At 40.0% G+C, this 23632-nt stretch overlaps 1 protein-coding gene across 2 annotated transcripts; it reads left to right on the plus strand.

The window, feature by feature from the left end:
* Window positions 1-343: 343 nt before the first annotated feature.
* On the plus strand, window positions 344-12009 carry LOC129620415 (transmembrane protein 202-like). Of its 2 annotated transcripts, none has more exons than XM_055536264.1 (3): window positions 344-439; window positions 1042-1291; window positions 10647-12009. In XM_055536264.1, coding segments are annotated over exons 1-3 (330 nt in total). In that variant the 5' UTR covers window positions 344-361; the 3' UTR covers window positions 10649-12009. The 2 variants fall into 2 exon arrangements, with proteins under 2 accessions (XP_055392239.1, XP_055392238.1); XM_055536263.1 differs by lacking the exon at window positions 10647-12009 and adding an exon at window positions 3611-4383.
* The last annotated feature ends 11623 nt before the right edge of the window (window positions 12010-23632 follow it).

Here is a 23632-nt window from a genome sequence, read left to right on the forward strand (position 1 = left end):
GATCCTGTGCAGCCAAATAAAAAGAAGAAGAATAAATATTTTAAAGAAGAAAAGGGTACAGGATGGGGGTTCAGGATGGAAAGAGGATGACTCCATTTCTTAAAGACCTCTTAGGTGTTGATGCGTCTGTGAGAAATCTGGGGTCAGCGTGCAGATTGCTGTAGGAGTCTGGAGTTCAACAGAGACCTGGGTGGGAGTCTTGGATTGGATCAGATCTGGCAGATGAGACAGACACAGTACCCATGCTTCGTGTTCTGACTCCGGCTGTTTCTGTCCCCTAGGTGGGGGAGGGGCGGGGAAGGGTGTTGGGAGGGGCTTAAGTTCTTTGGCAGTTGGCTACAGCAGTGAGCCAGGAGCCAGGATGGAGAGAAGAGAAGGAAATGAAAGGGCCCTCCAGAGCGTTTACAACATCAGCAGAACGAGCCACCCAACCTACAGGGTGTGTGAGTGTGTCTGCATGTGTGCTCAACTGTGTCCGACTAATTGTGACCCCATGGACTGTAGCCCACCAGGCCCTTCTGTCTACGGGATTTTCTAGGCAATAATACTGGGATGGGTTGCCATCACAGAGTGGGGAAAGCCTTTCTGTGAGCCAGGTAGGGGTTGAAGTCCTTTCTGAGGCAGCAGCTTGTGTGTGTCATGGGGCAAGTGTCGAGGTAGGAGAGGCAAAACTCCATTTTTTAAAAACTGGGGAGAGGTGAAATGGAGTATTTTTTTAAATTAACACAATATTGAATGGGGGATTTTTGCTGAAATAAATGCCTGAGGCAGGCGATTTGTTAGGGAAGTGAATGTTGAAAGGTCTCCAGTCAATAAAGTTCAGGTCAGGAAAGATGTATTAATACATCTCCGGTCAATAAGTTGTTAAAATTGAAAAACGGTTGTGGGAGGCTGGGGCCAGAGGAGAAAAATACCCTGAAGTGTGGAGGGAAGGAGGACTTACCCCCAGCCCAAGTCAGAGCTTGACTTTTCTGTGGTTGGAGATGGAGACGCCTGGGTTGAGATTCCTTCCGTGATGTCTTCCTCTCTTCCACACCACAGCCAATTCTGCCCCGGATGCACCGCTTCTCTTCCATACCGCCCTACCTGCGCCGGTTCCTGCAGAAAAGCCGCAGCTGCGTTCGCCATCTTTGTGCTTGCTCATCGGGCTTCAACTGCGTCCTGCTGCTCTGCTTGTCCCCTTTACACTGGGTGCAGTTCGTGGTGCTGAAGGACAGGCAGAAGCTCTTGACGGGGCTCTGGACCTTATGCCACCATGATCTCTGCTGGGGCAACACTTTGAAGGCCCCCTGTGAGTACTTTCCAGATTCCAGCCCCCTCCTTTGGTACACCCACCCTGTCAGATCCCCCCACCGCTCACCACTCTCTTTTCTCCTGCTAACCCTGACCCACACCCCCTCACTGATTCACCAGCATGTACGGACAGCGCCTGCAAGCACGGCACCTTTGTGTGAGTTTGTCTCATCCAAGCTTCCTCAACGACTTAAAAGCCAAAGCCCCTTTATTATTGGAAGCTAATGCCTGCTGACCTTTGCACTTACAACTTCCCTCAGAAAAAGAAATATTGGTCATTCTATGCCTTTATATGAGAGTTACCTCATAACATGCCTCTTAAGATTATGGTTCTAATTTCAGCCTTTCCCTCCTTGTGGAGTAAATTATTTCCTTCCTCGTTAAAGGAATTCCACATGTCAATGAGGAGGTCGAAAGAGGGTCCTTATGGGTGCCTGTGAAGCACCGCCCCCCCCCCAACTTGGGGGCTCCTTACTCTGACTCCGTTGCATGTAAGACAAGCCCTGATTCCATCGTCCTTTGTTCCTCACCCCTTCCCAAGACCCTGTTCAGCCTTCTATAAGGCAGGTATCCTTCATTCAAGCCTCTCCTTTTCCCCTTCCCCTGGCAGACTACCTCCAGTTCTCCAGGGCCTTCTTCCTCATCTCTGCCTTCACCATCCTCATTATTATTATATGGCTCAGCATCTCTCTCACCAAAGGGCCAGGAGACAAAACCTACATAGATCTGGGCATATGCATCTTCTGTTTCATTTCAGGTACAACACGATGAGGTTGGAAAAGTTTGTCCCTAGAGTCCTTGCATTTCTTCCCTTCCCAGTGCCATCTCCCTTTCTTTTATCAAGTTATTCCCAGCCTTACATGATACTGCTATCATAAGACCCTTGTCTCTTCCCAAAGGGAAGACAGTTTTCAATAAACTTTTACTCCAGACAGGGCTAATACCTCTGAAAGAGGGGACCCAGAAAATATGATGCTTAATCCAATGGAAACATTTCTAAGGGTTATCTGTGGGACGATAGGGGAGATAAAGGCTGGAGGCCCTTCTGGCACCTGGAAAATTACCATGTAGCAACTTGCTACTTGTTCTGTCTATATTATCTATAGGCTCCACCTTGACAACTTTACTCCAGTCAAAGCAGAAGGCCTTTGCCAAATGGGTCTTCCCATGACCACTACCATTAATAGGTCTCCATGGCATAATTGAGGCAGTTGAGGATGAAGGCAAGTGCAGAGAGAGGGAAGAGGGTGGAGGCAGAAGGAGGGCTATCACAGGTAGTAATAGCTTTCATTCTGATCCCAGGCACCTGCCTACTCTTCTGCCTCATCTTTTTCCTGGTGCAAGTGAAATTGTATAGTAAGAATGTCTTGGAACCCCATTTCCTGATAGTCTACCACATCAATTGGTTGGGCAGTATCCTCTACATGATGATTGGTGAGTTAAAGCTCTTGTTAGGTAGGGAATGCACAGAAAATGCAATTTTACGTGATTGCTCTTCTATCTCCTTTTCCCTTTCTTTGGGTTGTTTGTTTGGTATATTAGAATCTCATAATTTGGAAGGATTCTACAAGTGTCATTTTCATGTCAATGAACAGTCCTAAAGCAAGTGCTTCCAATTTATCTAAAGCATTTTTTCCAATAATGATACCTGACCCTGAACAGATGTATTCAGGAAGTAGAGAAGGTAAAGATACAACTGAGCTATTTATAGTTCTTCTGCTCTTTCAGAAGATAGTCCCTTAGTTCCCCTCTCCCTTTGTCATATCAAATAAACTCTCCACCTTTATGGATCTCCAGAATAAAGCAGAGCAATAGCACTGGCGTTTGCCTGTGCGACACTTCTCCTATAATCTTTCTAAGTCACCTACTTATCTTTATTAACTGCAACAGTAGTCTCCAAACCATTGCCTCACACACTCTCTTCATAAGACCCTTTCTAGCAAACATTCCAAAAAGATATATGTTTGTTTATAAAATATGCACACATATTAATAATATAGTCATTACACTGTAAAATACACTCAAAAATAGAATTTAAACATTATTTGTTTAAAATATAAAAATAAATTATTATTTTCTTCCTGTGCCCCAGTAAGTTGGTTTGCATACCGCAGGAAAACATTGTATTACAGAAAAACTAGGACTAATGTTTTGAATTCCAAGCCCCTAAAGACAATGAACAGGATGTTCATAAATGTGTTATTAATCAAATCCCATTATAATTAAGTTAGTGTTACTCTTCAGGGGTGTTTGATGACTTGAGATTTTATCTATTACTCATCCACAATGCTGACCTTGACCTTTTCTTTTTCTCTAGGGTTCCTCTCTGTACTCAATCACTTAAGTTCTCAAGTTCCTCCTCCAGATCAAAACCTCCTCGTGATCCCTATAATAAGGACAAGGGTAGGAAATATGGCCACAGTGAAATTGAGTCTATCTGAGGGAGACTCAGGTGTTTCTTCATGCATGAGTAAGGCACCAGAAAGACAGTTGAGTTCAGTGGTACAATCAAGGGCCCGAGCAGAAGCCGAGACATAGACAGAGCCAGAGATACACACAGGGCCAGAGATAGGAAGTGAGTCAGTAATATGGAATGGGTTAATAGTTCAGGCAAGGTCAGCTACTGAGGTAGAACCAGCTGACACAGCAGAGTAGAGAACACAGTAGCAACTGTGAATATGTCAGGCAATAGACCTGACATTAATGAAAAGAAAATGAAGACCAGGGTGATGAAGACAGACTCAGTTGAGAAAAATGATGATAACGAGACAAAAAAAAGTTAATCTTCGATCCAGGGTAGTAGAGGGCAGAGAAAGAATAAAAACAAAACAAGGCCCTGCAGAGAGATTTCCCTTCAGAGCTGAAGATATTTGGTTGATTCTGTTTGAAGAGGAGTAGGAGTATCAGAGGTAATTCTGAGAGGAGATTAGGATGACTGTTGAATCCCACCCCCCACTAGATTATGCCTCACTCACCTAATAGGTTGATATTATGCATGAAAGAGAGTCATTTGTATGCTATAGGTCCAAGATGCCAACAACCTATAAATCACAAATAAAGAAAGCTTACTAAAAAAATTTCCATGTAGTGTTGTATTCTGTGACTAGGAAAGGCTGCAAAAGATGGAGAACCCAATCCTCTAAGCCTTTCCAGAGTTCCATGACCACAAAATGGAACATCTCAGCAGAATGGAAAGAGCATTGAGTTCGGAAATCCAAACTCTCATTTTGGGACCTCCCTCCCCTAATGAGCTAGGCTGACTTTTGGCAAATATTTAACTTTCTTTAGCCTTGACCTGCAAGGCTCTGAAATTTCTAGTGCTGTTTTGGCCATAAGTGGTGAATAATAGAGAAATGATTCCTGTTGGCACATATAACCCCAGGTTATTTTAGTAAGTAACTTTCTAGTCAGAGTAATTAAATTTAGTTCTCTACCTCCAAGGCTACTTTTGGCTAGTCACTTCTTATTTTTATTCATATAGCTCATTTAAAAAAAATGCAGGTGATTCCCATGTTTTTTGACTATTTTCAGGAATTGGAAAGGAAAGAAAAAGATAAAAGCAAAAAGAAAACAGACTCTGAAAGAGAGTATACCATCTACTTCAGTGAGAGTTTAAATGGTTTTGCATAGGGGTTGTGGCCTTTAAAACCAGAAGCTAGTTTTTTTGGTTTGCAATATGAGTAGTTCACCACAAAAACTCCCTCTTAACTCCTTAAACGGTCAATATCTTACTACTTCTGACTGCCTGTACCTTTTGTGCATGCTCAGTCACGTCTGAGTCTTTGTGATCCTGTGGACTGTAACTCACTAACCTCTCTGTCCATGGGACTTCCCAGGCAAGAATATTGGAGTGAGTTACCATATCCTTCTTCAGGGGATCATCCCAACCCAGGGATCAAACCTGTGTCTCCTGCATCTCCTGCACTGCAGGAGGATTCTTTACCATTTGAGTCACTGGGGAAGCCTGTACCTCTTATTAGCTAAATTCTATGGCCTTTAATTTTACCATTTAAATATGGTCTCATTGTAAAGCAATTATCCTCCAATTTTAAAAAACGACCCCTATTTTAGTACTTTTATCTAAAAAACAATACATTTCTGGAAACCAAAGCAATTGATGAAATAAATTTAACTCTAGCAAAAAAAGGGGCCTTAACAAATAGTATCGCCATTCCACATATTTTACTTTCTAGAACATTGGATAAGGGACCAGGATTGAGAATAAAGGGTGAAAAGGGGTAGGGAGTATTAAAAGTATTCCAGTATTCTTTCTGGAAAATAGGAATTAGCAGATGTCCATATGAAAAAACAGACTCTCTGTGAGGACAGTTAAAATTTTAATCATACCTTAATTTAGATTACTTAAATCAATTAGATAATTACATAACCAAATACTACTAAGCAGATGTTTTGATGGTTGAGAAAAACCATAGAGAACATTTAGAGATACCAAGGAAACATTTCATGCAAAGATAGGCACAAGAAAGGACAGAAATGGTACGAACCTAAAAGAAGCAGAAGAGATTAGGAAGAAGTGGCAAGAATACATAGAAGAACTACACAGAAAAGATCTTAAGGATCCAGATAACTGCAATGGTGTGATCTCACCTAGAGCCAGACATCCTGGAGTGCGAAGTCAAGTGGGCCTTAGGAAACATCACTACCAACAAAGCTAGGGGAAGTGAAGGAATTCCAGCTGACCTATTTCAGATCCTAAAAGATGATGCTGTTTTAGTGCTGCGCTCAATATGACAGCAAATTTGGATAACTCAGAAGTGGCCACAGGAATGGAAAAGGTCAGTTTTCATTCCAACCCCAAAGAAAGGCATGCCAAAGGAAGTTCAAACTACTGCACAATTGAACTCATCTCACACGCTAGCAAAGTAACACTCAAAATTTTCCAAGCCAGGCTTCAACAGTACGTAAACTTCCAGATGGATGTTCAAGTTGGATGTAGAAAAGGCAGAGGAACCAGAGATCAAATCGCCAACATCCATTGGATCATAGATAAAGCAAGAGAATTCCAGAAAAACATCTACTTCTGCATTATTGACTATGCCAAAGCCTTTGACAGTGTGGATCACACAAACTGGAAAATTCTTAAAGAGATGGGAAAACCAGACCACCTTACCTGCCTCCTGAGAAATTTGTATGCAGGTCAAGAAGCAGCAGTTAAAACTAGACATTGAAAAATGGACTGGTTCCAAATTGGAAAGGAGTACATCAAGGCTGTATATTGTCACTCTGCTTATTTAACTTATATGCAGAGTACCTTATGCGAAATGCCGGGCTGGATGAAGCAGAAGCTGGAATCAAGATTGCCGGTAGAAATGTCAATAACTTCAGATATGCAAATGATACCACCCTTATGCAGAAAGCAAAGAAGAACTAAAAAGTCTCTTGATGAAAGTGAAAGAGGAGAGTGAAAAAGCTGGCTTAAAACTCAACATTCAGAAAACTAAGATCATGGCATCTGGTCCCATCACTTCATGGCAAATAGATAGGGAAACAGTGGAAACAGTGACAGACTTTATTTTCTTGGGCTCCAAAATTACTGTAGGTGGTGAGTACAGCCATGAAATTAAAAGACACTTGCTCCTTGGAAGGAAAGTTGTGACCAACCTAGACAGCATATTAAAAAGCAGAGACATTACTTTGCCAACAAAGGTCTGTCTCGTCAAAGCTATGGTTTTTCCAATAGTCGTATATGGATGTGAGAGTTGGACTATAAAGAAAGCTGAGTGCAGAAGAATTGATGCTTTTGAACTGTGCTGTTGGAGAAGACTCTTGAGAGTCCCTTGGACTGCAAGGAGATCCAACCAGTCAATCCTAAAGGAAATCAGTCCTGAATATTCACTGGACGGACTGATGCTGAAGCTGAAGCTCCAATACTTTGGCCACCTGATGCAAAGAGCTGACTCTTTGAAAAAGACCTTGATGCGTCTTTTTGGGAAAGATTGAAGGCAGGGGAAGGGCACAACAGAGGATAAGATGGTTGGATGGCTTTACCAACTCAATGGACATGAGTTTGAGCAAGTTATGGGAGATGGTGAAGGACAGGGAAGCCTGGTATGCCACAGTCCATGGGGTCACAAAGAGTTGGACATGACTGAGTGACTGATGGTTGATTTATAATATTGTGTTAGTTTTAGGTATACCACAAAGTGAGGTTTATATATATATATATAAAACTCAGTTCAGTTCAGTTCAGTTCAGTCGCTCAGTCGTGTCCGACTTTTTGTGACCCCATGAATCGCAGCACGCCAGGCCTCCCTGTCCGTCACCATCTCCTGGAGTTCACTCAGACTCACGTCCATTGAATCAGTGATGCCATCCAGCCATCTCATTCTCTGTCGTCCCTTTCTCCTCCTGCCCCCAATCCCTCCCAGCATCAGAGTCTTTTCCAATGAGTCAGCTCTTCACATGAGGTGGCCAAAGTACTGGAGTTTCAGCTTCAGCATCATTCCCTCCAAAGAAATCCCAGGGCTGATCTCCTTCAGAGAGGACTGGTTGGATCTCCTTGCAGTCCAAGGGACTCTCAAGAGTCTTCTCCAACACCACAGTTCAAAAGCATCAATTCTTCGGTGCTGAGCCTTCTTCACAGTCCAACTCTCACATCCATACGTGACCACAGGAAAAACTATAGGCTTGACTAGATGGACCTTTGTTGGCAAACTGATGTCTCTGCTTTTGAATATGCTATATAGGTTGGACATAACTTTCCTTCCAAGGAGTAAACGTCTTTTAATTTCATGGCTGCAGTCACCGTCTGCAGTGATTTTGGAGCCCCCCAAAATAAAGTCTGACACTGTTTCCACTGTTTCCCCATCTATTTCCCATGAAGTGATGGGACCGGATGCCATTTTCTTTGTTTTCTGAATGTTGAGCTTTAAGCCAACCTTTTTCACTCTCCTCTTGCACTTTCATCAAGAGGCTTTTTAGTTCCTCTTCACTTTCTGCCATAAGGGTGGTGTCATCTGTATATCTGAGGTTATTGATATTTCTCCCGGCAATCTTGATTCCAGCTTGTGTTTCTTCCAGTCCAGCGTTTCTCATGATGTACTCTGCATATAAATTAAATAAGAAGGGTGATAATATACAGCCTTGACGTGCTCCTTTTCCTATTTGGAACCAGTCTGTTGTTCCATGTCCAGTTCTAACTGTTGCTTCCTGACCTGCATATAGGTTTCTCAAGAGGCAGGTCAGGTGGTCTGGTATTCCCATCCCTTGAAGAATTTTCCACAGTTTATTGTGATCCACACAGTCAAAGGCTTTGGCATAGTCAATAAAGCAGAAATAGGTGTTTTTCTGGAACTCTCTTGCTTTTTCCATGACCCAGCGGATGTTGGCAATTTGATCTCTGAGTCCTCTGCCTTTTCTAAAACCAGCTTGAACATGTGGAATTTCATGGTTCACGTATTGCTGAAGCCTGGCTTGGAGAATTTTAAGCATTACTCTACTAGCGTGTGAGATGAGTGCAATTGTGCAGTAGTTTGAGCATTCTTTGGCATTGCCTTTCTTTGGGATTGGAATGAACACTGACCTTTTCCAGTCCTGTGGCCACTGCTGAGTTTTCCAAATTTGCTGGCATATGAGTGCAGCACTTTCACAGCATCATCTTTCAGGATTTGAAATAGCTCAACTGGAATTCCATCACCTCCACTAGCTTTGTTCGTAGTGATGCTTTCTAAGGCCCACTTGACTTCACATTCCAGGATGTCTGGCTCTAGATGAGTGATCACACCATCGTGATTGTCTGGGTTGTGAAGATCTTTTTTGTACAGTTCTTCTGTGTATTCTTGCCACCTCTTCTTAATACCTTCTGCTTCTGTTAGGTCGATACCATTTCTGTCCTTTATCTATGTGTATATATATATATTTTTTTTTTTAAAGGATTCTTTTCCCATGTAGTCCATAACAGAGTATTGAGTATAGTTCCTTGTGCTATACTGTAGATCCTTATTAGTTGTCTATTTCATATATATTTGGTAGTGTGTATATGTCAGTCCCTGGAGAAGGCAATGACACCCCACTCCAGTACTCTTGCCTGGAAAATCCCATGGACAGAGGAGCCTGGTAGGCTGCAGTCCATGGGGTCGTGAAGAGTTGGACACGACTGAGCAACTTCACTTTCACTTTTCAATTTCATGCATTGGAGAAGGAAATGGCAACCCACTCCAGTGTTCTTGCCTGGAGAATCTCAGGGACAGGGGAGCCTGGTGGGCTGCCGTCTATGGGGTCACACAGAGTCGGACATGACTGAAGTGACTTAGCATAGCATAGCATAGCATATGTCAGTCCCAATCTTCCAATTTATCCCTCCACTCGCCCCCACTACTTATAATTTTTTATAGCCAACCTAGCACAATTTCCTGGCCAAGTATTTAGGAATCCCTGCATCAGATTTTTTTTAAGACAGTTTAAATTTCCAAGTGGACAACAGAGTGGACAGAGCATTGCACTAGAAATTAGGCAATTGCAGTTCTAGTGCCAGTTCTGCTGTTGGTCACTTTGGTACTGGGCAGGTCAGTTTATTCTGTTGAGCCTCTGTTTTTCCTTCTGTAAAATCAGGACTTCTAAAATCCCTTCTAGCTCTACATCCAGTCAGTTCTACTTGTCTGGATATTCTGAGGAACCAAAAGCATATTGTAAAGATTCTAATTCCCAATGCTCTCTGCTGTTTAAGAGAGATTATGCCTATGAAGATTATGTATAACCCCATTGTAGAAGAAAAGTTCTATCTAGATGAGGTCTGTAGAGCTCTTGGGAGCGCTGTTATTGTTATGGTAACTTTGAACAAATCTCTGGAAAGAATGGTGACAAAATGCTATGAACTCTTGGAGAAAAGCCTCTTCGTTTGCCAGTGGTAAAGAAGCACGCCTGAAGCTACCTACCATCCTGAGGTTGTTTTGGCTCTGACTGCAAGACAAACTTTTGGCCTCCAACTGTTCACTAAGACTTTAAGGCTCACAATTCCAACCTAGCCCAGCTCTCGAAAGAGATTTGGGTCCATCATTTACTTAAAATTCTCCTATGACCCCATTGCCTTCTGCTTATCTTGCTCTAACTCACTCATATGAGTTTGTTTCCCTCTCTAGCCCATGCCCTCTTCTCTTTTTCCAGCCTCGACACACAAATTCAACTTCTTTGACCCCTTATTGTACAATTTCTCAGTTACACTCCTGATGATCATGTGATCATTTAAAAACGTTATTTACACGGAATAATACTATTAGTAGTAGTATTAGATAAATTAGAACCAGACATGGAACAATGGACTGGTTCAAAATTGGGACAGGAGTACGTCAAGGCTATATATTGTCACCCTGCTTATTTATTTGACTTGTATGCAGAGTTCATAATGTGAAATGCCAGGCTCAGTGACACACAAGCTGGAATCAAGATTGCCGGGAGAAATGTCAACAACGTTAGACATGAGGATGATACCAGTTTAATGGGAGAAAGCGAAGAGGAACTAGAGAGCCTCTTGATGAAGGTGAAGAGAGTGAAAAAGCTGGCTTAAAACTCAACACTTAAAAAACTAAGATCATGGCATCTGCTCCCATAACTTCATGGTAAGTAGATGGGGAAAAAAACGGAAACAGTGACAGATTTTATTTTCTTGGGCTCCAAAATCACTGTGGATGGTGACTGCAGCCATGAAATTAAAAGATGCTTGCTCCTTGGAAGAAAAGTTATGACAAACCTGGACAGTGTATTAAAAAGCAGAGACATCAGTTGGATGGTTGGATGGTATCACCGACTTAAAGGACAAGAGCAAACTTTGGGAGATAGTGAAGAACAGGGAAGCCTGGGTGCTGTAGTCCATGGGGTTGCGAGGAGATGGACATGATTTAGCAACTGAACAACAACAAAACCAGTAATGTCACTATGGGCCAATCATAGTTTTTCTGATTTTCTTATTCATAAAGAGATCGATGTAGAGATAACTTGTATCTCATTTTACAACATTCTGTGATCCTATTGTGTGAAAAATGTATTTTTAGTTTTTTTTCTGACATGAATAGGCTTTGGAGTTTCATCCTCCTCCCCCATATTTTCATATTTATCCTAACACTGGCTTACATACTAACAGTGAAATACAGGTTTATGTTCTAGTTCTATAAAACAAAATTAAGAAAACTTCAGAAAATTTCACATCTCATTCCTATTTTTCAATCTGATTTCTCCATGATGGCATAAGATATTTAAACATGGAAAATGATTGCAGTTTTGCCCGGGAAATCAAATGTTTATTTGGTATATACCATATAGTTTCCATAGCTATCATAATTGTTAATTACGTATTGATCTTTGAAAGAGCAATCTATTCCATTATCATTTTTTGCTGATTCCACGTTCCTGTTTATTTCTGGAATTTGTTTTTCCTTATACTTATCACCCTGATTACATTTCCTTTTAAGAATTAAAGTTGAATTAGGAATTTGGATAACTCCAAAAATAAAAGTTCTTATTCCTTTAAGCTGAAATATGGTAAGAGGATCAGCAAGGGTAGGGGTGGGAAGAGAGAGAGAAAAAGTAAGAGACACAGAGAGGGCGAGCAGGTGGGGATAAAAGCATGCCTATGTGCCGTTTTGCACCTTGTGTATAAGGCAGCTCACCTTCACTTTCCTACTTACACAGACTGAGAGCAGGTCCTTTAATCTCCATGAGTCTTTAATCCTTCTATAAGAATTAAACTGTATTTGCTTTCTACCTTTTTTGGTCTTTGGAAAAAATTTTTAACTACCATTACGGTTATTTTGGCGTTTTGTATCTTTTATTTTTTTTTGAAACATCAGTGGTAAAAAGGGGAAATTAAATTTAAAAAAATTACCAGTTATACATACCTATTGTAGAAGTATAAGAAAATATACGTAAATTTGAAAAGAAAAAATCTCTTTACCTGAAATGGGATGGTTGTACAAACTCTGTACATGTATTTAAAATCCTTTAATTGTACACTTAAAATGTGTGGATCTTATGATTAGTAAATGAACACTTAGTAAAGTTTTAGAAATTCCCCTGAGTCACTCATATAAATCTGCATACAGGACACAGGACCATCCTTTAACCATGCTTTGCAGCTGCCTTTTCTTCCCAGTTCAGCTGCATAGTATGACCATCTTTCCAGATCAGTTCATAGTTTCCTATCATATAATTTTAAATGGTAGCATGGCTTTTTAAAAAAAGGCTCTCCCAGTGGCTCAGCGGTAAATAATTACCTGCAGGAGATGCGGGTTTGATCCCTGCGTGGGGAAGATCCCCTGGAGGAGGGCATGGCAACCTATTCTGGTATCCTTGACTGGAAAATCCCTTGGACGGAGGAGCCTGGAGGGCTACAGCCTTCTCCAGGTATTAAATATGTAGTTTATAGTAATAAGGGCTTCCCTGGTGGCTCAGAGGTTAAAGCTTCTGCCTGCAATGTGGGAGACCTGGGTTCAATCCCTGGGTCGGGAAGATCCCCTGGAGAAGGAAATGGCAACTCACTCCAGTATTTTTGCCTGGAGAATCACATGGACGGAGAGGCCTGGTGGGCTACAGTCCACCAGGTCGCAAAGAGTCGGACGCGACTGAGCAACTTAACTTTCAACTTTTACAGTAATAAACATGACAAAATTAGTCTCTGCCCAACCGTCTAATTTGGGCCTTCCCTGGTAGCTCAGTTGGTAAAGAATCTGCCTGCAGTGGAGGAGACTCAGGTTTGATCCCTGGGTTTGAAGATCCGCTGGAGAAGGGACAGCTACCCACTCCAGTATTCTTGCCTAGAGAATTCCATGGGCAGAGGAGTCTGGTGGGCTACAGTCCATGGGGTCCCAAAAGATTGGACATGACTGAGTGACTGAAAGAGATGGGAATACCAGACCACCTGATCTGCCTCTTGAGAAATTTGTATGCAGGTCAGGAAGCAACAGTCAGAACTGGACATGGAACAACAGACTGATTCCAAATACGAAAAGGAGCACGTCAAGGCTGTATATTGTCACCCTGCTTATTTGACTTATATGCAGAGTACATCATGAGAAATGCTGGGCTGGAAGAAACACAAGCTGGAATGAAGATTGCTGGGAGAAATATCAATAACCTCAGATATACAGATGACACCACCCTTATGGCAGAAAGTGAAGAGGAACTAAAAAGCCTCTTGATGAAAGTGAAAGTGGAGAGCGAAAGAATTGGCTTAAGGCTCAACATTCAGAAAACGAAGATCATGGCATCCGGTCCCATCACTTCATGGGAAATAGATGGGGAAACAGTGGAAACAGTGACAGACTTTATATTTTGGGCTCCAAAATCACTGCAGATGGTGACTGCAGCCATGAAATTAAGACGTTTGTTTCTTGGAAGGAAAGTTGTGACCAACCTAGACAGCATATTAAAAAGCAGAGACATTACTTTGCCAACAAAATCTGTCTCTTCAAAGCTATTGTTTTTCCAATAGTCATGTATGGATGTGAGAGTTGGACTATAAAGAAAGCTGAGCACAGAAGAATTGATGCTTTTGAACTGTGGTGTTGGAGAAGACTCTTGAGAGTCCCTTGGACTGCAAGGAGATCCAACCAGTCCATCCTAAAGGAAATCCGTCCTGAATATTCATTGGAAGGACTGATGCTGCAGCTAAAACTCCAATACTTTGGCCACCTGATGCGAAGAGCTGACTCATTTGAAAAGACCCTGATGCTGGGAGGGATTGAGGGCAGGAGGAGAAGGGGACGACAGAGGATGAGATGATTGGATGGCATTACCAACTCAATGGTTTGGGTAGACTCTGGGAGTTGGTGATGGACAGGGAGGCCTAGTGTGCTGCAGTTCATGGGGTCACAAAGAGTCAAATACGATTGAGCAAATGAACTGAATTGAACTGATAAACTATGAATTTTCTGGTTGGTATATACTTCCTGCCTATATATAAATTAATATTATTTTGATTTAATTATTCACAGATAATTACATTTTGCACAGGAAAAGTTGAAGATGATTAGGGTGGGCTGAAGTTGAAATAATTTATAAACTTGAGTTTCTGTTTCAAACACATCATGGTTATAGCTTCAAATTGTTTTCCATTTTCTTATTCCCTTCCCATCACACATAGTATATTGTGAATATACTCTTTGAGGAGTCAGACAATGTGGTAGCTCTGAACTTAGCCACACAAGTACTCACACACGAATACACACAATCATCTTATTTTTAAAATCTAATGTTGTGGGCTTTATTTTGTAACTCAGGAAATTCAATTTTTAAATTATATTTAATCTTTGGCAGATACCAAAAATCTGAAACTGGAATTTGACTGTCAATATTAGACTTTGAAAGTGATAGCCTTAGCTAAGTGCATATATTTTCATCATGGGCAATATTGCCTCCAAGGGGGCCGAAATTGGTTCTTTGGTGTATGTGTGTGTGAAAAAAAGTATTCTTTTTAAGTATGAAGTATAGGTCTAATACATTACATAAATAGATATATAGTATTTCTGTGGTATTAAAATTTCATGAGGGAAATGTTTAGGATTAAAAGGTCTGAAAAGTTTCTTTAAGGGATGATAATGAAGAAAGATAGTTGAGAAACACTACCCCAGTGCTAAGCTTAACAGATAAGCTGCCATGTATGAAGTTTTCCAATAAGTATCATTTCCCGTATTAGACTGTAAGCTTCTTAGGGATAAGAAATGTAACCTGATTTGTATTTTCAATAATGTCTAGCACAATGCTTTATATCCAGTGGCATTCAGTAAATGTATATTTAATTGAACTAGCATGGAACACGTCTTCCCCTCCTTGAACCCAGCGTATTGCCCAATAGAATCCAAATGTGATGATCAAAATGAGTTTAGTAAAATAAGCAACCTGACATAGTCTCACAAAAATGCTAGGAAAATAATGACAAGCTTTGTTAAAAGAGTGAAATATCTTCAAAGTACCATAGCAGGAGTAGCATAAGCTCTGGAAATGGAGGAATTGAGGCTTTGATTTCTAGCTCTACCATTTGCAAGCTATGGATTTTAGACATGTTACCTGTGGAGGAAGGGAAAAGAGGAAGAAAAAGAATGAGAAAAGGGAAAACAATACAAGAAGGGTACAGAGAAAGGACAAGAACATTGTCCAAACAGGCCATGATTCAAATATGCCATATTATTTCATATTTATATGTACATACAACACTCCTTCTTTACAGAGCATCATTTATTTTTTCTCCAATTCTTAGCTCAGGCCACACCTCCCCTAGGAAGCCTTCTTTGACACTTTGTCTGCTTCCCACACTAATATGTCTTATCTTCTCGCTACCCTGACATTCAGATCATACATCATTACAGTACTTATCATGTTATAATGTAATTAATGGTTTACACGTTTCCCTCACTAGTCCAGCTTTATCTTCTTATTCTCGACATCTAGCACATTGCCTGAGATACTGTTAGTGAACAATTGTCTTGTTGAAGTAACTAATAAAAATACAAGCATAGAAGAGTATAGCAACATTTTTCAATAATTTGACAAATGAATAATGATCTATACTTTTCAAAGGACAACTGCTTTAAAATTGACTGACTAATTTTCTTTGTATATTCTCAGGTCTAAAACAAAACATTGTACATCTCCTATGTCCAATGATGATATTGTAAAGAGTCCTTCACAGTTAAGTTGGGTAATCCTTATAATGCAAGGAGGAAAATACTATTATTCTTCCTTTTTTTTTTTTTAAATGGGAAAACAGGCTCTTAAGTGGTTAAGTAACTTGCCTAAGGTCATATACTTAATAAATGGGGCATCCACATGTGGAGCTTATGGGGCTGTCACACAATAGTGCATCTTAAAGTTAGCTGAATAAAATTTACTCTTGTAAAACATCTGTTTGACCCTCTTTACCTGCAACCTCCCACATACAATCATCTAGAAGAAAATAGACTCATAGTTCATATATGCAGTTGTTTGTCGTTCACAGAAAATTGTCTGTATATACTCAGTTTTGCTTTATGAAAAAATGTACTAATCATTAACATGGGGTAACCCTTTGGGACTATACTATTTTAATAACATTTAGAGACAATTGGAGGAGCCTGGTGGGCTGCAGTCCATGGGGTTGTTAAGAGTCGGACGCGACTGAGCGACTTCACTTTCACTTTTCACTTTCATGCATTGGAGAAGGAAATGGCAACCCACTCCAGTGTTCTTGCCTGGAGAATCCCAGGGATGGGGGAGCCTGATGGGCTGCCGTCTATGGGGTCGCAAAGAGTCAGACATGACTGAAGCGACTTAGCAGCAGCAGCAGAGACAATGTTATAATTTTATTTATTTTTATTGACCTTTCAAACTCTTTAAAATGAGAACTTGTTCAGTGCTTCAGCATTTGAGTGTGTCAAAACACGCAACCAACATACTAAACTGTCTTCTCATGAAAGCAAAATGTGAAGCAGCTCATAAAGAATTCTGGACATAAAGTCATGTATCACAAGCCCTCCATTATTATTTTACTGATGATGTCTGTGAGGGTACAGCCAGGAAGACAGAATTGAAAAACCGGTTCTTGGCACATTGCAACATAACTCTAAGGAGTGGCATCTGGTTCCTGGAGCTGGAAGAGGTGACTATGTCTTTTAAGTCATGGTATTGTTTCAGACAAAACAAATGAAAAACAAACAAACAACAACAAAACCCAAGAGAGAAACAAAAAAGTAAAGAAGAGACAAAAGAAAAGTGTTTATTCGTGAATGCTTTGGAGCCAGGTGGGCCTGTCAGATGCTACTATTTCAGGTTCCCTCAGTTACTCCAATCTTCAGCCCCTTAAGGCTTTTCCCTTTGTTCCTTGCTACAGTCCTTCACTCACTCATAAATAGGCAGCATTGTATCAGTTGTGTCCAATGTACTGAATTCCAACATCAATCCTGTCTTGCCATGAACTATTAAAAGCTGAGGTCCCCCTGGGGATGTGAGAAGTGGGTTGGGCATTTGCACTAGAGGCACCCTAGATGAGGGATGCCATGGAGAACATGCACATCAAGTCCCCTCCTCCTCTTGGACACAACCTTCAAGTTTTCATGGAGACCTAGAAGAATTAACAGGTAACCCCTTGGAATGAAAGTTATGACTAGACAGCATATTAAAAAGCAGAGACATTACTTTGTTAACAAAGGTCCATCTAGTTAAGGCTATGGTTTTTCCAGTGGTCATGTATGGATATGAGAGTTGGACCATAAAGAAAGCTGAGTGCAGAAGAATTGATGCTTTCGAACTGTGGTGTTGGAGAAGACTTTGAGAGTCCCTTGGACTGCAAGGAGATCCAACCAGTCCATTCTAAAGGAGACCAGTCCTGGGTGTTCATTGGAAGGACTGATGTTGAAGCTGAAACTCCAATACTTTGGCCACCTGATGCGAAGAGCTGACTCATTTGAAAAGATCCTGATCCTGGGAAAGATTGAGGGCAAGAGGAGAAGGGGAAAACAGAGGATGAGATGGTTGGCTGGCATCACTGACACAATGGACATGGGTTTGGGTGGACTCTGGAGTTGGTGATGGACGGGGAGGCCTGGCATGCTGCACTTCATGAGGTCACAAAGAGTTGGACACAACTGAGGGACTGAACTGAACTGAACACTAATCTTGATATAATGTCAGCAAGATTCAATCAACACATTTTGAAGTAAGAAGGCAATATCTATTGGTTTTTAGCTTTGTTGTTTTGTTGCTGAGTGGTGTCCAACTCTTTTGCGACCTCATGGACTGTAGCCCACCAGGCTCGTCTGTTCATGGGAATTCTCAGGCAAGAATGCTGGAGTGGGTTGCCATATCCTTCTCCAGGGGATCTTCCCAACTTAGGTTTAAATTAATTCATTCCAACATGATCAAAAGCTTGGAAGTGTGTCCGTCACGGGTGATACATAGTAGTCTTGAAGTATATGGGTTAGTTGGGGGTAGAGTGATTGGAAAGGATGTCATGCAGAGGAAATAAGCATGCTAAGTTGCTCTAGTTGTGTCTGACTCTGCCCTATGGAATGTAGCCTGCCAGTCTCCTCCATGGGATTCTCTAGGCAAGATTACTGGAGTTGTCATGCCCTCCTCCAGGGTCGGGGAGGGGGAGTGGGGGCGGGGGTTATCTTCCTGACCCACAGATCAAACACACGACTCTTGCATCTCATGCAGAGCAGGCAAATTCTTTACCATGTACCATCTGGGAAGCCACTGCTGCCTTAGAACAACTCCGTTTAGTGTCTTCTGCCTTTGTAAACTCCTTAGCACTTAACATTTGTGCCATTCTTCTTGTTTTGTCATAGTTACATTTTTATCATTAAACTTTCCTTTAAATTTGTCTCTTTCCCTTAAACAATGATTTCTTAGGTGTTCTCAGGGTTCTTCCTTTCCAAGCTCTGTAGAATGATTAGGTGCTTTGCACTGAATAATCACTAATAACTATTGTTTGACCAAAAAAAGTGCCATGTATTTTAAAACATATTTTATTAAAAACAGTAAGACTGTATCTGCAAGATTAAAGAGAGACTATTTTAATTGAGGATAACACATCTGTTTATTCACTATTCTATTTTTATTAACTGTTTCCAGGGGGAAAAAACATTGCATACTGTCAATGTTTATGCTGCCAGTCTGGACAAGTAGGCTTGATAGCAATTACTCCAGTACAACAAATACAAAGACGTATTTTAGAAAAAGGAATAAGATCTTATTACAATTACTGAGAATTGTGTGGAAAAAACAGAGGACTTGAACTCTGAAATTTTGGATGTGAAAGCGCTGGTGAAACTTGGCAAATTACTTTTTGTCTTTTTCCTTACCTATAAAATTAAGAATCTCAACTTCCAGATGCAAACTATTTCATTTAGAATGGATAAACAGCATAGTCTATTGTATAACACAGGGAACTATATTCAGTCTCCTGGGATGAACCATATGGAAAATATTGTTAAAAAAGAATGTATATGTGTGTAAAACTGAATCACTTTGCTGTACAGCAGAGATTGGCATAACATTGTAAATCAACTATGCTTCAATAAAAAAAAAAGAATCCCAACTTCATGAGATCATAAGGAATAAATTTAAAATATACATGCACTCACTCTGGCATATAGTAGACAATAATATATTTGCTCACTGTTTGCCCATTCATTCAAATGCATCCACAAGGCAACACAATAGATACAGTAAATCAGAGAAGCCATCTTTTGCAAAGTTTGTTATAAAAAGTTTTTTCATCAAATGATTAAATCATTAGGACAAACATGTTCACTTCTGGGGTGATGGTGATCATTTGCTATTTTTTTGCTGTAATAAGTACACAATTAGGCGAAATACATGTGTCTTGCAATCATGGGAAACACAGACATTTGTACATTGTAAATTTGTCTAATTGCAGGAGGGCGTGCATGAATTCTCCTCCTAGATCCAGCATTATCTTACCACATTGTAGATAATTACTTGCATAAAATCTCTGGTTCAATAATAAAATCTCCAATTCTGTATGCTAGAAGAACAAGATAAGGTAGAGAGTGTATCTTAGGGTGTTGCAGTCAAAAATATCAGGTTCCAATTTTGGTTATCCCTATTTCTTCCAGACTTCTAATGAGGCATACAACCTCAATTTCTCTAAGCTGCCTTATATTATTTACCACATAGAACTGGTATGATAAGATCTACCTCTCAACAATGGTGTAACATTTAATTGTTGCTTGTAATAAAATACAAAGTACACAGATGGTGTTAAAGAAATGCGAAGTATTCAATTAGCTTATTAGAATCTCTTTGCACTTTTGCTAAAATTGAATTTTAAATTAAATTTATATTAAAATTTCATTTTTTTACCTCCTGCCTGGTAAAGCACAGAAACAATTAAAACATAAAAAAAAAAAAGCATAAAGTGGTGCATGATAAATTGTTATTTCCATTTAGTTTTGGAAACAGTGTTTTGATTAAATCATATAAGAATTTTGGGGGAGGTGACCACGTCCCAATTTGTGTGAGATTTCCCAGTTTTAGCACTGAAAATTCCACATCCCAGGAAACTCCCATTTTGTGCCAACAGGGACAGTTGGTCACTCTAGTGCCCTGCCATTGCTAGACGTTTTTCCATAGCTTACAGCTCTATTATCTGCCCTTTGAAAAAGTCCAGTGCTATTTTAATTTCTATTTATCTGAAAAGCACTTGCATATTTTTCCTGCTGGAATTTAGTTCATAACTATTTGGTATGCATATATATATTTATGGAGTTTTACACCATGAGTAGGTATTTAATAAATATATACTAAAAAAAAAGGACATGGGGACAATGTGAATACCTAATTATAAAACAATTATTCTTTTGGCACCAAGGAAATATTAACTTGCCTTTTTTTTTTTCAAGGAACTTGTTTTAACCTCTTGTTTACAGACTCTTGTACTTCTACCCAGTAATCACCATACCTGAGAAATAAATGACCCAGGCAATACCTTTAAGATCAAGTCACTTAAAAAAACATTGTATGTGGGTCATCCCTTGGCCAATTTGGGGCCAGAGAGAAGTTGTTATACTGGTTTCCTTTAATATCCCTATACAATAACCTGATTCTAAGATATTTTTTAAAATGTCTATGGAGTATTGATGAAAATCTCATTATACCCATGAATAGGAGACCCCAAAATTCAGAAGCACTATGATTTTGATCAAAAAGGAGTCATCAAACTGTGGAAACAGTTTCTGAGAAAAAAGCATGCCAATTTTCTTCCTTGGAAAACAAGGATGACATAGGCCATATGCATTTATGTAAAATCAAAATAAAACTAACTACAAGGTTATAAATCCAATTTATAGTTTTTTTCCCCCAAAGATGCAAGGTGACTTACAACACTTTTAAAAGTTCTAATTTTGTAAACATATAACTATGTGCCAGGCACTGTCAAGTGTTCTAAATACATTATTCCATTTTATACTCACAAATAATTCTATAAGAATAGGGATACCTGTGGCGGATTCATTTCGATATTTGGCAAAACTAATACAATATTGTAAAGTTTAAAAATAAAATAAAATTAAAAAAAAAAAAGAATAGGGAATTATCCTCCAAAGTGAAAGTTGGGCTTCCCTGGAGGCTCAGATGGTAAAGACTCTGCCTACAATGTAGAAGACGTGAGTTCAATCCCTGGGTTGGGAATAAAGGAAATGGCAACCCACTCCAGTATTCTCGCCTGGAGAATTCCACGGACAGAGGAGCTTGGCAGGCTACAGACCTTGGGATTGCAGAGCAGGACAGGGCTGAGCGACTAACTTCACTTCAAAGTGAAGCTTAGAGAGGTTCAGTAATTTGTTCAAAGTTACAGACAGCAACTGGAGGGGCAGAGGTAAATTCTGCTCTATTCCTTCCTATGCTGCTTCTCAACATTGTTGACATAAACACTGGTGAAATTCTATCTAGCCCTACCTTCTCTTAACCTTCAGTCTTGTATATTAGTATGTGAAACTGCCTTCTCAGTATCTCTACATCAATGTCTAACAAGCAAATCATTTTTAACTCGTTGCAGTAAACACCACCATTCACCCGGTTGCTCAAACCCCAAATTTAGGAGGCATCCTTATCCTTTATCAACCTCACAGTCAGGCCATCAGCAAATCTGTTGGCTCCACTTTCAAATTACACATGACTTTGACCACATTTATCAGCCCCACTGTCACAACGCTAGCCTAAGCTGTTAGCATTATTTACCTCGACTTCTGAGATGACCTCCTAATTGGTCTCTGCTTTCATAGTCTATTCTCCAAAAAGCACCGTTATTTTTTTAAAAAAGAGCATATTATTTAATTCTTCTGTTTAAAATCCTTTAATGATTTCCATTGTAATAATGTAAACTTCTTAAGATGCCCTACGAGGTCCTGCTGGCCCTCTACCTTGATTTGTCCTGACTTCATCCTTTAACATTCGATTTTTGCTCAGTATGCTTCAGTCACAGAGGTCCTTATGATTTCAAATTTCTGTGATGTAAAGTCATGTACTTTGAGCAGATTTGGAAGGGCAGGGTTGGGGATTTGAAAAAAACTGGTGAAGGTTTCAAAGAATTGCCTAGAGTGGCAGAACAATTTAGAAAAATTTAACAGGGCTGCTGGGTGGTGTTGAGGCATCAGGTGTGGTAGGTGATTGGAATTTAATAACAGAATGCATGTGATCATGGAACTTTCTCCAGTAGTGGTCAGCTGCTCCATATCAAAGGGGAGGATATGGATGGTAGGGTTCAGTCAAGATAGGAGTGGATGAAAAAAAGATGGGGTAAAGGAGTTTAGGGTACTGTCAAGCCTTGCTGAATTTTCTCTAGGTGTGTAAGAATAGGGATGGGGTGGAGAGAAGGGTTGCTAGTACTCTTAGGTTGCTCCAGGTGTGGCAACTACCTAGAACTGCTAAAATAAAAACAAGAAAGGACCAAGACACAAAATGTAAGTTTTAATTTGCAAATCCTTGGATTATTTTAGGAAATCTTATTATTAAAAACTTTACAAAATGTACAAATTAATAAGACTTATTTCCATTATAAAGGTATTTTTCACTTTTCAAAATCAGATTCCAATGGGAAACTGTATGTTGAAAGGTAAGATTTATCAGTAAATTAGGGATTCAGACTTTAAAAATTTTCCAATCTGGGCCAATCCTTCAAGTTATCCCAAGAGGAAGTTTTCTCGTGCCTCTTCTTCCTTCAGAATATTTCTCCGGCTTTTCTGTCCTATTTACAAAGATTTACGTCTACTAGAATGGCATAAAATACTCTTCATCTCTTGTTCACAACTTGCTTGATATTTTGTCATTTACCCTCCTTGCATTTTAAGCTCCCCAAACTAAACTATCTTATGCCTACTGTGCTCTCGCTTTTGTTCTTTTCTCAGGCTAGATCATCTTCCCTACTTTCTCTGTTAAACTCCTGGCCATCTATCAACACTCAGCTCACACAACACATTTCCAGATAGGAGACAGGCATTCTCTCTCTGCTTTATTTGGTCCCTGTATATATTTCTAGTATTGTCTCCATTGTATTATCTTACAACCCATTTTATATATAATGAAGCATATAATACATATTATGCATTTTAAATTATTTTTATGATTGCTATTTAAGGTCACCCAGGTGCTACAACATAGGACAAATGTTCCGTGGTCTTCCTCAAGTCTCTTTCCCTTTCAGTCTCAGGTATAAAATGGGTGCAGTGGCTCCATGAAGAAAAGAAATATGTATGTAAAAATCTTACACAGTACTCAATTAAGACAAGCCATGACTTTTAACAGTTTAGTGCCTTGAATAAAGTGCTTGATAACCTGAGTTCAGGAAACGCTTCTTTTAAATGACGTCACTCTAGGCGACTTAAAAATCACAGCA

The sequence above is a fragment of the Bubalus kerabau genome, chromosome 10 (assembly GCF_029407905.1).
Source record: "Bubalus kerabau isolate K-KA32 ecotype Philippines breed swamp buffalo chromosome 10, PCC_UOA_SB_1v2, whole genome shotgun sequence".
Lineage (NCBI taxonomy): Eukaryota > Metazoa > Chordata > Mammalia > Artiodactyla > Bovidae > Bubalus > Bubalus kerabau.